Source organism: Nothoprocta perdicaria, unplaced genomic scaffold (assembly GCF_003342845.1).
Source record: "Nothoprocta perdicaria isolate Ctin4 unplaced genomic scaffold, notPer1 scaffold_134, whole genome shotgun sequence".
Taxonomy (NCBI): domain Eukaryota; kingdom Metazoa; phylum Chordata; class Aves; order Tinamiformes; family Tinamidae; genus Nothoprocta; species Nothoprocta perdicaria.
Genome location: NW_020454472.1, coordinates 2,176,458 through 2,189,333, shown reverse-complemented (window position 1 = coordinate 2,189,333; position 12,876 = coordinate 2,176,458). Strand labels below are relative to the sequence as shown.

Below are 12,876 nucleotides of genomic sequence, written 5' to 3'. Positions count from 1 at the left end.
GCACCATGCTGTGCTTGCTAGAAGCAGATCGAAGAGGACCCCGAGACCTCTGCACGTGTGTTTGCACATGCATGTTTGTAAAGCARTATTGTTGCACAAAATGTTCTGAGAATGATACCTTAAGCATTAGTGAAGTAGAAACGAATTTATAATCAGGTATCTAATGAATGCAGTTAACTCTAATTTTAAATCCCAATCAGTGGRCTTCACTGCATAGAAATGCCAGCAATAGGTGCCATATGGAACTTTATGATGTCTATTAGAATGATTTAGTATTATATCCTTAAGTTCCCAATAAAGTGTCTGAGTTCTTAGATAAATGTATGCACGTTTATTTTTCCCTGGGTGATTGGCCATTTCATCTGGAGTCTTAAAAACACTGTTTGTATTCTGCAGCCAAAATGTTAGCTGGCTGGTGATCTCCTGCTCTGTAAAATGTGGAAAAGATACTTCAGTTTGTTCTCTTTCAAGTTAAGCAACAGAAGAGCTTTCTCTGAACTTAATCTGGAACTTCTGAGAGAATTTTATCTTATCAGAGCAATCTTTGGTTTGAAGATGAATTGTCTTAACGCATTTATTTCTTGAACTGGAGATTTCCTGTGCTGAATGTCAGGGCACTACTGATCTCCTCTGACTTCAACTGCATGAAAGAAATAGCAGAAATAAATATCATTGCTGGAGGTTACCCACTACATGGGTATCTCATATTACTCTGGAAAAGGGCCTGTGTAGGCCAGTGGGCCAGTATATATACTATTTTAAAGAAATTCAGCAAATGACCTCTGATTCTAACTCCGTGCTGGCCAGACTGAGTTGGTATTGGGAATATTGATGCTGTATTTATCAGGAGCTGAATTATTAGGTGATTGCCATGCTTTTATGCAGCTGTAGTGATGGATCTGGCTTGGGAGCAGCAGACGCAGCTGGAAGCTCAGCACCGCGCTGCTGATGCCGTGGGTTCCAGTGCCGCTTTCTCAAACCCTTCTCCTKTGAGCCGAGCTGCCAGGGAGGCCCAGGGAGAGACAAATCTGGCCCAGCATTTTCTTTTATGTTTAGGGCCAAATAGATTTCTGAATGTCATTTTGTAAATACTGAGAGATCCATTACAGTGCAATGCAAATCCAGTTTTCAAAATTAACATTATTTACCCTGACTGTCAATGAAGAATCACTATCATTTACTGTGTGTCTCATTCCAAGGTGTTAGACCGAGTTTTATGCTCTCAGCAGTTGCTATTGTCAGCTGTACATCAGCTGGTAGAAGCTGCTTGAGCAAGGGTACATCCTGTTACTAAAAAGATTTAACTTCATGGCTTAACAAATCTGGCAACAAGAGAAAGAATAGGTGAGAGAATACTCGCCTATTGGAGAAAATCTTGGAAGCCTGAAAATGCGACGATCATGCAGGGTGAGTGCTGGGGCCAGTCCTCTTGGATACCTTTATTGCCAATCTGCATGAGGGGATTGAGGACACCCTCAGCAAGTCTGCAGATGACACCAAGCTGGGAGGAAGAGTTGATCTGCTGGAGGGCAGGAAGGCTCTGCAGAGGGATCTGGACAGGCTGGATTGATGGGCTGAGGCCAGCCGCGTGGGGCTCAGCAAGGCCAAGCGCCAGGTCCTGCACTGCAGTCCCCACAGCCCCGCGTGGCGCTGCAGGCCTGGGGCAGGGTGGCTGGGGCTGCGCGGCAGGAAGGATCTGGGGGTGCCGGTCGGCAGCCGGCCGAGCGTGAGCCAGCTCTGAGCCCAGGGGGCCGAGAGGCCAACGGCCTCCTGGGATCGGGAACAGGGCAGCCAGGAGGGCCAGGGAAGGGATGGATCAGTAGTGAGRCCACTCCTCGAATACTGTGTTCAGTTTGGGGCCCCTCACTACAAGAGGGGCACTGAGGTGCTGGAGTGGGTCCAAAGGAGGGCAACGGAGCTGGGGAAGGGGCTGGAGCGCAGACTTTATGAGGAGTGGCTGAGGGAGCTGGGGTTAGTTAGTCTGGAGGCTTCGGGGAGACCTCATTGCTCTCTACAGCTACCTGAAAGGAGGCTGTAGTGAACTGGGGGTCGGTCTCTTTTCCAGAGTAACTACCAACAGAACAAGATGAAATGGCCCCAGGCTGCATGAGGGGAGGTTCAGGTTAGACACCATGAAGAATTTCTACACAGAAAGAGCAGTCAGGCACCTGAAGAGGCTGCCCTGGGAAGTGGTGGAATCACCATCCCTGGCAGTATTCAAGAAACATGCAGAGGAGGCACTTAGGGACACGTTTAGCAGGATGGTGTTGAGGAGCTTATGGTTGGGCCCAATGAAAGGCCTCAATGAATCATAAAGATTCTATGAATATGAAAGGAGAATCCAGCAGGAAACAGCACTAGTTAATAAAAGGCAGCACCTGTGTTCAAAAGCTAGCATGACTAACAGCAAATGTTATGTCTAGAGACTTTTTCCTTTTTTATTATGTGTAGTTGTTGTCTGTGTAGATTTATTGCTTTGAGGAATGGAATAAACCAGGCTGATTCTTAACTGTGTCCTCTGTCCTGGTCTGACCTGGACCAAGTGCTTTCTGACCTTGAAGCCTGCAATATATTTGTGCCAGAGAAGCCTGCCTGCTCCTGTGCATACTCATCAGAGCGCTCTGGAAAAGACTTAAAACGCCTCTAAGTACTCTGAACTGCTGAATGAAAAGCAAATAGAAGTAACATAATAAATCATTAAAATAGACTTCTAAAATAGACTTTAGGCCAGTTTGCCTGTACACGCTCTCCTCCTTCAAGTGCCATTAGCAGAATCAAATGCCAAGAAAGTGCTTACTTAGGGGTATGTGGTGGTTTTCAGTTGATGTAAGAGAAATGGGCAGGATTTTATTGTAGCTGGTTCAGTTCAGGTTCTTTTAAAAGGGTAGGAACTTAATGCAGGTTTGTTCTCCATGTCCCTGAAATGTCAGKGTTACCTTCTTGGAACAGCTTTTATAAATACAAGGTCTGAATAATCTTTCTGATGCACATAGTGCCCGTCTTTGACCACCCATTTTGCTTTGTATTTTTTTTTTTTTTTTTTGGAAGGGCCCTTGCATTCAGTTTAGCCTTAATGTTTCTAGTGAAGGTAAAGTTCATATTCTAGCGACCTAAACCAAAGTGCAGCACTTTATTGTCAGCGCCTGCCAATGCCCTCCGGGTACCTGGTGCTCATTGCCTTGGGTTAAACACTGTATTTTTATCCTACTGCTGTGAGGAGTTTTTGCCCTCCTGTTTGGGTGTGCAAACACCCAATATTATGTGTTCCGGTAGCTGCATGCTTTTGCTACCCAAAGTGCCTGTTCAGAATGGAATAAATACGATGATAGATGAAATTTTTATGAGTTCGATTAAAGGTAATTTAGGGATAAGTTGTGCAGATGAAGTTTGTCTGTTTTATCTCATTCAGAGTGGATTTTTCCCAAATGCTTTAGCTCGGATTAAAAAATAAATAATTAATAATAATAAAAAGGCCAGTAATTAGCAGGTTTTAATATATGTAACACGCTGAACATTTAGCAACAAATTTGTGATTAAATACAGCAAGGGATGGGGAGAAATCTGAACTATAACATTGAGTTGGATTATGAAATGCTCTWCCCAGGAGCATTGATTTGGTGCTCTGAAAGTGTCACAGAGCAAACAAATGTTAAATATTTTAACTCTTGTTGTTTGATATGTGTAATGGTTAAACCAGGCGTAGTTCCCAGAAAGCAGATTCAGCTTTGGGAAGCATTTCTAGCAGATCCACAAGGTAATGAGAAAGGAAGTTACCATGATTGCAAGCTCTGCAAAGAGAGTGACAGAGGGGATACACAAAGGAATGGAGAAGCCAGGCCTGTACCCGTGACAGGGGCCTGCTCCTTAAAAACTTGCTTCTCCCATGATAATTATGATTATATTACACGTTGTCCATGAGTTGGAAGCCAGTTAGAAGATGCAGCAGCACAGAAGAGGAGAAATACTGCCTGCCCAAGGGGAGGTCTTTGGAGCTCCTGGGAAGCTGAAATGCTTTCCAAACACTTGAAATAATTATATAATAAGGTGATGAAATTGTCCAGAATAAGAGTTTTTCAAGTAGTCTCAGCATCGTCTGGGAACACAGAGGTACAAGCAAAAGGCAGGAGGGATCCAATGTAAAGGACACGCTTGTTTTCCTTTTCCAAGTGCGGGCAGCATGTGCGTGGTTGCTGCGTTTTGTAAGGCTCTAGCGCACTAAATGCCTCACAGCTTTGAGAGTCAAGATCTTTAAACTAGCACCGCTCACATTTCAGTGGAATTTGGAGGAAGCTGGGAATTTCTTTGCTGCTTTGTTCCAAGGGTTCTCAGCAAGGTAATTGGTTTTGATTTATACGTCTAACCTCATTTCAGTGTATTGAGTGCTTGCTTCTTTCCCGCGTGGGATGCCAGCAAAGGATTCAAGGTCCGTAAAGCCGTTTGTTCTGGTGAAATCCCACAGTTGTGATTCTTATGCAGACTCGCTCATCCCTATGGGCCTGAGCGGTGCCGAAACCAGGCAAGCCGCATTCGGCSTCTCCTCGTGTCTTTCAGGTCGGCAGATTCCCCCCTTAGACCCCCACGAGAACGGTAACAACGGCGCGATCAAGCTGGGCAAGCAGACTGCACAGACGGGGCGCCGCTGCTGCTGACCCCGTGGGAGTTCCCTGCCCCGGGACCTGCGTGAAAAGCCACCCGTCTGCTTTGTCCCCGAGCAGGGACCTGGTGAGCTCCGTGCCGTGGCTCCTTATCGCGAACGCGGCCGTGTCAGCGCTCCCAATGAGTAATAATTCAAGGACCAGAAAGAARGAGCTTCACTTCAAAGGGATTTTGCAAAGCCCGGTTGGAAAATCCTCTAATACCCTGTCAAAATTACAGCGTCCAAGTTCTGATTCTCTGTTGAAGCCGATGACTGATTTTTTTTTTTTTGAATAAAAAGAACTTTTTACACATAAGAATTTTTAGATTTGCTGCAAAATACTCTCTTTTTACATTGCAWAGTGAACTTGGCATTTTTTACAGTGTTCTGTGTAATAATAGTGGGCAGAAAGCCATAAAACCTGAATTTTGGCTTGCAGATTCTCTGCTGTTTTTCTAGCTGGACTCTGTTGCTGTATTTTTCTAAATCTGTAGCTTCATCTCATGCTTTCGGCAAACATCATCAAGAAATGGACTGAATTTTCTAACTAGAAAAATGGATCCAAGGGATAAGTGAGCACGGTTTTTACAGGCTCTGAGTCAGAATCTGGGCCAGGAGATGCTGGTCCTATAAAAGAAGGAATTGTCATAAAGGGGGTGGCTGGAGGCCATGCGGTTCCCTGGCTGCCCCACAAAGGCCTGAAGTTCCAGACGTTGCACTTGTCCAGAGTCACTTCTTTCCTAAAGCAAAAGCTTAACTAATTACTGAAGTGTAAGAACATAAAATGCCAGCGTCATCTTGGTTCTTTATGAGGTTTCCTCCAAACCTGTGTCCTAGAGCAAAGTTCTCTCTGCTCAGACATCCCACGGCCTTTATTTCTGAGAGCACCATCCTGGCACAGGGAGCCTGGAGGACTCGTCCTCGTCTCGCTTTGGTTTTCCAGGAAGTGGAAGGGAGGGCAGCAGAAGAGTAATAGGACTTAGGAGAGCACAATATGACTTGGGGTTAAGGGCTGGAATCTAATAAAATGGAAWGGGAGGTTTCTTCAAAATGCAATTGCTCATTTGTAGGATTGTCTCTTTGCAGATGTAGGAGTGTGGTTTGGCAACCCTCCTCCTGAGACCTTTAAAGCTTGAAGCACCTGAAAATACAGCGCAGGGGCAGGGAGGGGAACGGRGGTTAGAAACTAGAAATAATGTAAAGCAGTAGGTGTTCTCCACCTCTATCTTTTGTGAATTTGTGTGGCTGTGCAAACTATAAATTTCTCTTTTTTTATCAATTCCATTGGAAATTTGAAGCAGCCAGAACCTGCCTGCATTCCACAGTATGAATTTGTTCTATTTTAGGAAAACTGACCTTACTGTACATTTGCTAGGGAGCTGGTATGAAAAGCAAACAAAAGAGAAAAATGACTTTCCATTTTAAAGCAGGTCTAGGCCGGCTGGAGCTGGGCACCCATGTTTATATGCAAAGCCAGACTTCAGTGCTTTGTCATGAGATTACTTGGATAAAATGGAAGTGACTCTCAGTGCCTGAACCAGAGCCAGCTGAAAGCAGCGGGCACCTTTCCTTGTCTTCCAAGAGCCATTGAGGAAATCGTTACACGTGGGAAATGTCCCGTCTTGCCTTAKCTGAGAATCTAAAATCCAGTATATTCTCACATGTGATCCGTCCAGGATTCTTCAGGAGAAGATCCAGCAGTCGTGCAGACGTTGGTGATCCTCAGGGAGGAGCAGAGAGACGCTCCCTCYCATCCCAGAACAAGGAATTCTGCAGGGGCCGCCTGTCCCTCCCTGTTGGCTGCTGAGGGAACCCAGGCAGCTACTGTGRGGCAGATGAGATGAACTCAGGTTCTTCAGCACGAAAGAAAAATCAAACTATTAACAGCACAGATGCATAAAATGTATGGGGCTTACGATGACACTGCTGCAAGGAGTCTTGTTCTTCCTAAATAAATCGCAGCAAAAGGTGGCACCCAGCTTCCGAGAAAACAAGGAGCCAGCATTTTTAAAGATGTTACAAATTTTTGTWTAATATATATTAGTTGCACGCAACTGATTTGTTTTCATAATCACAGCATGTTTTTGGTTTTGTTTTTGTTTTTTTTTTTGATGTGACATCTCAAAACACACTAAAACCCACTCGAGATGTCTGGAATCTCTGTAAAACCACTTACACTAGAACCAGCAATAGATGCCGACCTGTCGGGACTAAAGACCACCCTGCCCAGCCGCCTCTCCGAGCTGCCATTGAGCCGTGTGCGGAGCAGAGCGGCCGCATGGGCTCTATGCTGGAAAGCCTTAAATTTTGGGAATGGTCTGAATGGTGCTCCCGCAGGTATTAAAACTCAAATGCGGGCAAAGCGGGCTTAAAGACTCTTTTTTTTTGCATTAGTTGGGCCAAATSACCAAATTCTGCCTTTAGTCCAGGAAAGGTTTTATACTAAGGAGGATTTTGAGTGAATAAGGCTTTGACATGGGAGATCTTGGCCCTCAGAGAATGCAGGTGGAGGAGCCGGAGGCCCCTGCGGTGGCGGGCAGCGTGTTTGCTCTGAGGCCAGGGCTGGCTCTGGGCTGCGGCGCTGCCCACCGCTACCCGCTCTCTGTCAAGCCTGAAGTGTAGCTTAAACTGCCATTGCAAACAGGGAATGGCCCTAGAAACTGTGCTTTTCAGATACAAAATTCATGATTTCGGCTTCCTTTTGTTGCCTTTTTCGCTTGGAAAATCCCGCCGCCCTTCCGGAGCAGCTGGAACGACGACACGCTGCCACTAAAGTGGTCTCAAAGGCACAAGTAGCAGCAGCAGCAATTCCTGCCAGCAGCCAGCGGCTGGATCCGAATGGAGCGGCTCCAGAGGAGCCCAGGGCTCTGGAGAGGCTCCGTCCGGGCCCCAGCGGCGGCACTGGTGCCTGCTGGCAGCGAGGGGGCTGCTCCCTGGAACTGGAGAGCGGCGGAGCTGCCCGGCAGAGCCCGGCACGGCTGCTGGAGCCCCCCTGCCCTCCGCAGCCCGGCGCCCCGCCAGCCGCGGCTGCCTCTTCTGGCCTGCCGTGAACTAGTTACCCGTCAACAAGTACCAAGGGCCCCCTTCTCATATATGCTCTGCATATGTTTGTGTATATACGGACAGTTTTGTAGCGTTACGCTGACGTGTAGTGGTTTTTCCACTATGTCTGGGTCACATATTCTGCCTAGTGTATAGAGTAAGTGCAGCTTTTGTTAAGGAGCATTTTGTCTTTAGGAAGGTAGAGCCACAGGTCTGCAGGCCGAAGGGGGCGGCGAGACCTGCCCGTCCTGAGCGTGCAGGTGGCACCTGACAGAAAGCGTTTGTCTGAGAAACATTAACACAAAAGGCCATCGGTATATCCAAGAATTGGGCCATTACAGTCACACTCAAAAAAATACTGCTTTTGTTTCTGGTGCTTCAGCACAGCGTGGGGCTGTGTTGATTACCAGAGAAGTCACCTCTCCTCCCTTGGCCTCAGTACTCCCTCGGTGCACGTGGTCACTGGCATAACCAGACAGACTGTACGTGGGAGCTCTCCGACCCCTAATCAGGCCTTCTCAGCACAGCAAGGATGTATTTTATTATCCTACCCTTAATTATTTAAGCCAGAGGCAGTGGTCGACTGTCAGCATAAACTCACACGTTAACTGCTCGTCCTCTGTTTTGTTTTATATAAGGGCTTTGACTGGGCTGGACCCACTCGCTTCGTGTATGAGATGCTGCAATCTGTTAATACTTTACCTTCTGTTTTACATATTAATTGTATCATACCTAATAATATTTTGGGCCTAAAATGTACTTTTATGTGTTTTTTTTTAACCTACAATGATTAATGCTAATAAAAATGTTTTAAATACCTCCACTTGAGGCTGTCTCTGGTTTCGGTAAAACAGAACAAAACAGATCACCTTTTTCACATCCTTTGCCCTTGCAGAGGGGCTCTCTGCAGCCCGTGGATTGCTTAGCTGGGATTTAAGTGCCTGCSCTTTTAGCAGAGACTGGCTGCGTTTCACAAGGATCCGGGACGCAGGTGAGCCTTCAAAAGGCAGCGGAAGCCTATTTGAAAATCCCTTTGCTAAACCTCGTTTGACTTGTCCAGCCTAAGGAGAGGTATTTAGGCAGGCAGCGCCCGCCTGGGAAGGCAGCGGCGGGGCGCTCAGTAAAACGGGGCCTTGCTCTGAACACGCTCGCTCTGAACACCAAACACGAGCAGCACGGCCAGGCAACACGTGCTGTTATTTATGTTTCTAGGGGTATATAGTTTTTTCTTACTGTTTTTCTATTTTGTTTTTATATCCCTCATGCTTGTCTTCAGGAGTTAAATTAACACTCCCACAAGACATATACAATAATCCCTTTTTTTTTTTTTTGCTCCGTTCGGTTCACATTTTCCAAAGTAATTACTGCAACTAGAAGGACTATGAAGGACTTCTTCTTTCTTAATGGGCTTTTGGAGCAAGCGCTTTCTGACTGCCATGATTAATTAAATGCACACCTGTACGTGAGAAACACAGTGCAAAACCACATAGCTTTGAGTAACAGCTTGGAACACCATTTCTCTGCGCGGGGAGAAACTGGTAATTCAAGGGGGATTATGTGGTTTACAAGTTTACTTACTGCCTCATGACACCTACCAGGATCAGCTTTAAAGAATATACAACCATACTGAAGAATTATGTTTCTATTTCTGACTCATAAAAATGAGCCCAGATATAGAACCACAARCTGCAAAAGGGGATGTGCATAATTCAGGAAAGCTCTAGGTCGCCTCTCTTACCCATTAGCTGTTTGCTGGAAAATAAGAAGTGGATGGTTTTTGTTTTGGGGGAGGAAAGAGAGTTTTGCCGGCTGAGCTGCCCTTCTGGTGGCGTTTCATGTTGCTGGAGCAGTCAGTTTGGGGCTGTATCTGGCAATAAGAGGGGAGCTGCACATTTGCATGGAAATGGAAATGGAAATGGAAATGGAAATGGAAATGGAAATGGAAATGGAAATGGAAATGGAAATGGAAATAGAACCCCCTCTGTTTTCCCTTTGAAAACTAAAGGTTGTGCCTTGAAGCGCTCAGCGCGTTTGACATTTCAGATTTCGGGAACGTCACTAAGGCAGGTTCAGTCTCTGCTCGGAGCATCGAAGGGCGCCCGGCTGCGCTCCCGAGCACCCTCCCGAAACCAGGGCCCTGAGTCTGACAAACTCCTTCCTATTTCCACCCCTCACCTAATCTGTAGGGGAGTTYAGGCTACTACCAGGTGTGCAAAACGTCTCTTCCCTGCAAGCAAAGCAGCGAGGCTGCAGGATCCTTTCTTCCTCCTTGAGATTGTTTTACAAAAGGCGCAGGGTGATTTTCCTCAAAATGTTAAAATGCTCCTGGGAGAACAAGCTGGCTAAAAGTATTCGTACCAAAGCACCACTGATCGGGGCGGGTCCCTGCTGAAGGACACGGCCTCCCCAGCTGCATTCCCGTATAGATCTGCATTCATGTATAAATAGTGTTCCTGGCCGCTGTTAAGATCTGCTTTGGATTAGATCAGTTTCTCCAAATCCGGACGTATGCAGAGTTTTCTGCTTGATACAAATTCTCCCTCRCTGTCCAAAGGTGAGACTCCTCATTAGAAACCATAAAATCAATGGTGGATGGCTTTTGGCACGTTAAAATGAAACGGCATAAGTAATAGCATAATGTAGCAGAATATATAGCATAATGTAGCATAACATTGTCTGGAAAATTGATTTCAGATGGTTTTCTCCTCTCTGGATTAAGCTGTGCAAGGAGAGCCCTTACCACAGAAGTGTCCGTATTTCTACCCTTCAGATACTGCAGATCTAAGGCGCGTGTCCCGATGCAGACAAGTTTGCACTGTCACTTCCCACTGTTAGGCATTTGGGAGGAATATGAGGACACGCTCATTGGATTCACATTCGCCATCACTGCATGTTCAATGGATRCAGAGTCGAGGTGCATTCACATTATTTAGTACCAGGTATTTTGAAAACTTCACGACAGTACCAGGAGTGTAACAGGCCGGCACTGGCTTCATTTAGCTGCGTGGCAGTTAACAAGTTTTTAAYAAGGTAGCGTTACTCAGCGCAGACACGTCTGGCAGCGTGACAGAAAAGATTTCTGAGGTCTCTGGGTAGGTTTTAGACACCGTATTCAAGAATTATCAGCCTGGGAAAGATTTCCTTCTTCTAGTGGTTGGCAGAATTAATTTAACAGAAATCGTTTCTAAAGCATTGCAGAAAATATTGTGCTCCTTTGAAAAGGACTGACCTGCTTTTCTCAAAATTTCCCYGAGAAGCTGAGCTTTCTCGTTATCTTTCAGAAGTTCTGACACACACCTCTTCTTTTTTGAGGCAAAACTCAGCCTTTTTGGTTAATGGAAATCACAAATGTATTTCCATTGATGGCCACCTAGTCCACCCTCATTTTACCTGGGGAATGCGCGATTTCTGCTCCCTTCGCTGCAACAAAATACATTTTGAAATAAGAAGATAACTTTGTAGTAACGAACTCCGTGTTCCCCCACTGCTTTTGACAGCAAGTAAGGTGCTCTGGGGAAAGGACCTGTCACCGTCCGGGCAGACAGTCACTGATACTGGCAAGTGTYGATCAGTAGGGCAGTCACAGTACGTGTCTAAGAGATGCCCTTGAGTAAAACAAACATCATCTTTCATCCTGCTTGTAAATATACATGATTTGGGGGGGGCAAGCGATGGCACTGCTGCTTTTGCAGATAAATAGAATGAACAAGAGGACACCAGCCATCTCTCCCGACTTGTTTAAGAGTTCAAGTATAGATTAAGCAATTTCCAAAAGAAATCCCTGCTTCTTGTAATCTTCAAAGAATCTGGCTGCTTTGTTGGCAAATATATGCTGGGAGCCTTCCCAGCAGTTTAGCATGAAAGCGGTGGAGGCACCCGGCGTGACAGGATGCATTTCAAATCTCCTTTCAGTCTGCGAACTCTGCAAAAAGCCGAGTCGTCAGCAAGCTTAGAATAACCACCAAATATCGCAGGGCCCTCCTGCATTCATCGCTCATCATGTCACACAGCTTTGCACTGTAGATAATTACCAAAAGCGGGTGGAAAAAGCGTAAAGTGTGTAGCAGGGATTGAAGAAGAGCTCTCAGAAAGAGGGAGATTTGAAAACGAGGACAGTGCTATTCCTGGAGTCATTCAGGGATCCCAATGAGAATGAGCGAGCTTCCCTGGCACCATTCCCTGCCCAGCTCCCTGCGCCTTCGGAGCTTCACCACTCTCTGGAGGTCAATCTTGGCTCGCAGAGACATTTACTGTCAAGGTGGCAGCCGGAGCTGCCTGCTGGCCCCTGCCCAGCTCTCCTCGCAGTCGTTCCTCCCAAAGTCAGAGTGACCCCAAAGTCACAGTGGGGAGCAACAGAGCTGGCATTGCCAATGGGGGTGCCTCCGTTTCTTGGTGGTTTTGAATATAAAGGAGGTTTCTGAGATATGCTGGAAATGTGAACCCACAATGATCTCAAAAAAGGGGTCTGAACAGCCGAACTTACTTCCTTACAACAGAGATACCAAAAAATGAACCTCTCTCTTTTTTTTTTTTTTTTTTTTTTTTTTTTTGTAAAGTCTTGTCTTCCTTTTTTTTTTACTTTCCTGGGAGATTAAATTTCTGGAGAGGGAGGATTTTTCATACAATGCGAACAAAGCCAATGGGACCAAATTATATTTGGAACTGAAAAGAAGGTACAAAACACACAGTGATGCCCTATCCTGGAAGATACTCTTTGTGGTGAGTCACAGCCCCATGGAGTTGATAGAGAGGGGATATCTGAAACTGAAATTGTGGCCTTAAAGTAAAAAGGACAACACATTGCAAACAGCCAAAGAGTGGATATACAACACGCATTACAAGGCACTGCCACACACTGCTGGTACATGAAAATCCCAGATAATAAACAGCATGGAGAAATACAAGGTTAAGGCCACACCATGAAGCTAAATACTCCATCAGTAAAAAATAATATTCTAATAATATCTACCTCTGGTTATGCCTGAATTTACATGGTACAAAGATGGTTACATAAAAGATGCTCCCCGTTTGCCTAGCCCAAGACAGAGAGATTATGGAGCTGGAGGGCTGGACGTGGAGCTTCGACTAACGCAACCCAGAGCACRTAGGTAGCCAACTGCCTACATAGCTTAACTTGTTATGAAGCGTGGATTTGGGCAAAATATGGTTTGGAATGATGGCTAGTTTTGCATGAAGTA

General features: G+C 45.8%; 1 protein-coding gene across 3 annotated transcripts in view; it reads left to right on the top strand.

Annotated features, from left to right (window-relative positions):
• Window positions 1-8,231, top strand: part of RAB31 (RAB31, member RAS oncogene family) — a 56,236-nt gene extending 48,005 nt beyond the window's left edge. For all 3 annotated transcript variants that reach the window (XM_026033847.1, XM_026033846.1, XM_026033848.1), the window contains one exon: window positions 4,552-8,231. In XM_026033847.1, coding sequence (XP_025889632.1) covers window positions 4,552-4,649 — 98 coding nt within the window. In that variant the 3' untranslated portion in view covers window positions 4,650-8,231. The remainder of the gene's footprint in view (window positions 1-4,551) is intronic.
• The last annotated feature ends 4,645 nt before the right edge of the window (window positions 8,232-12,876 follow it).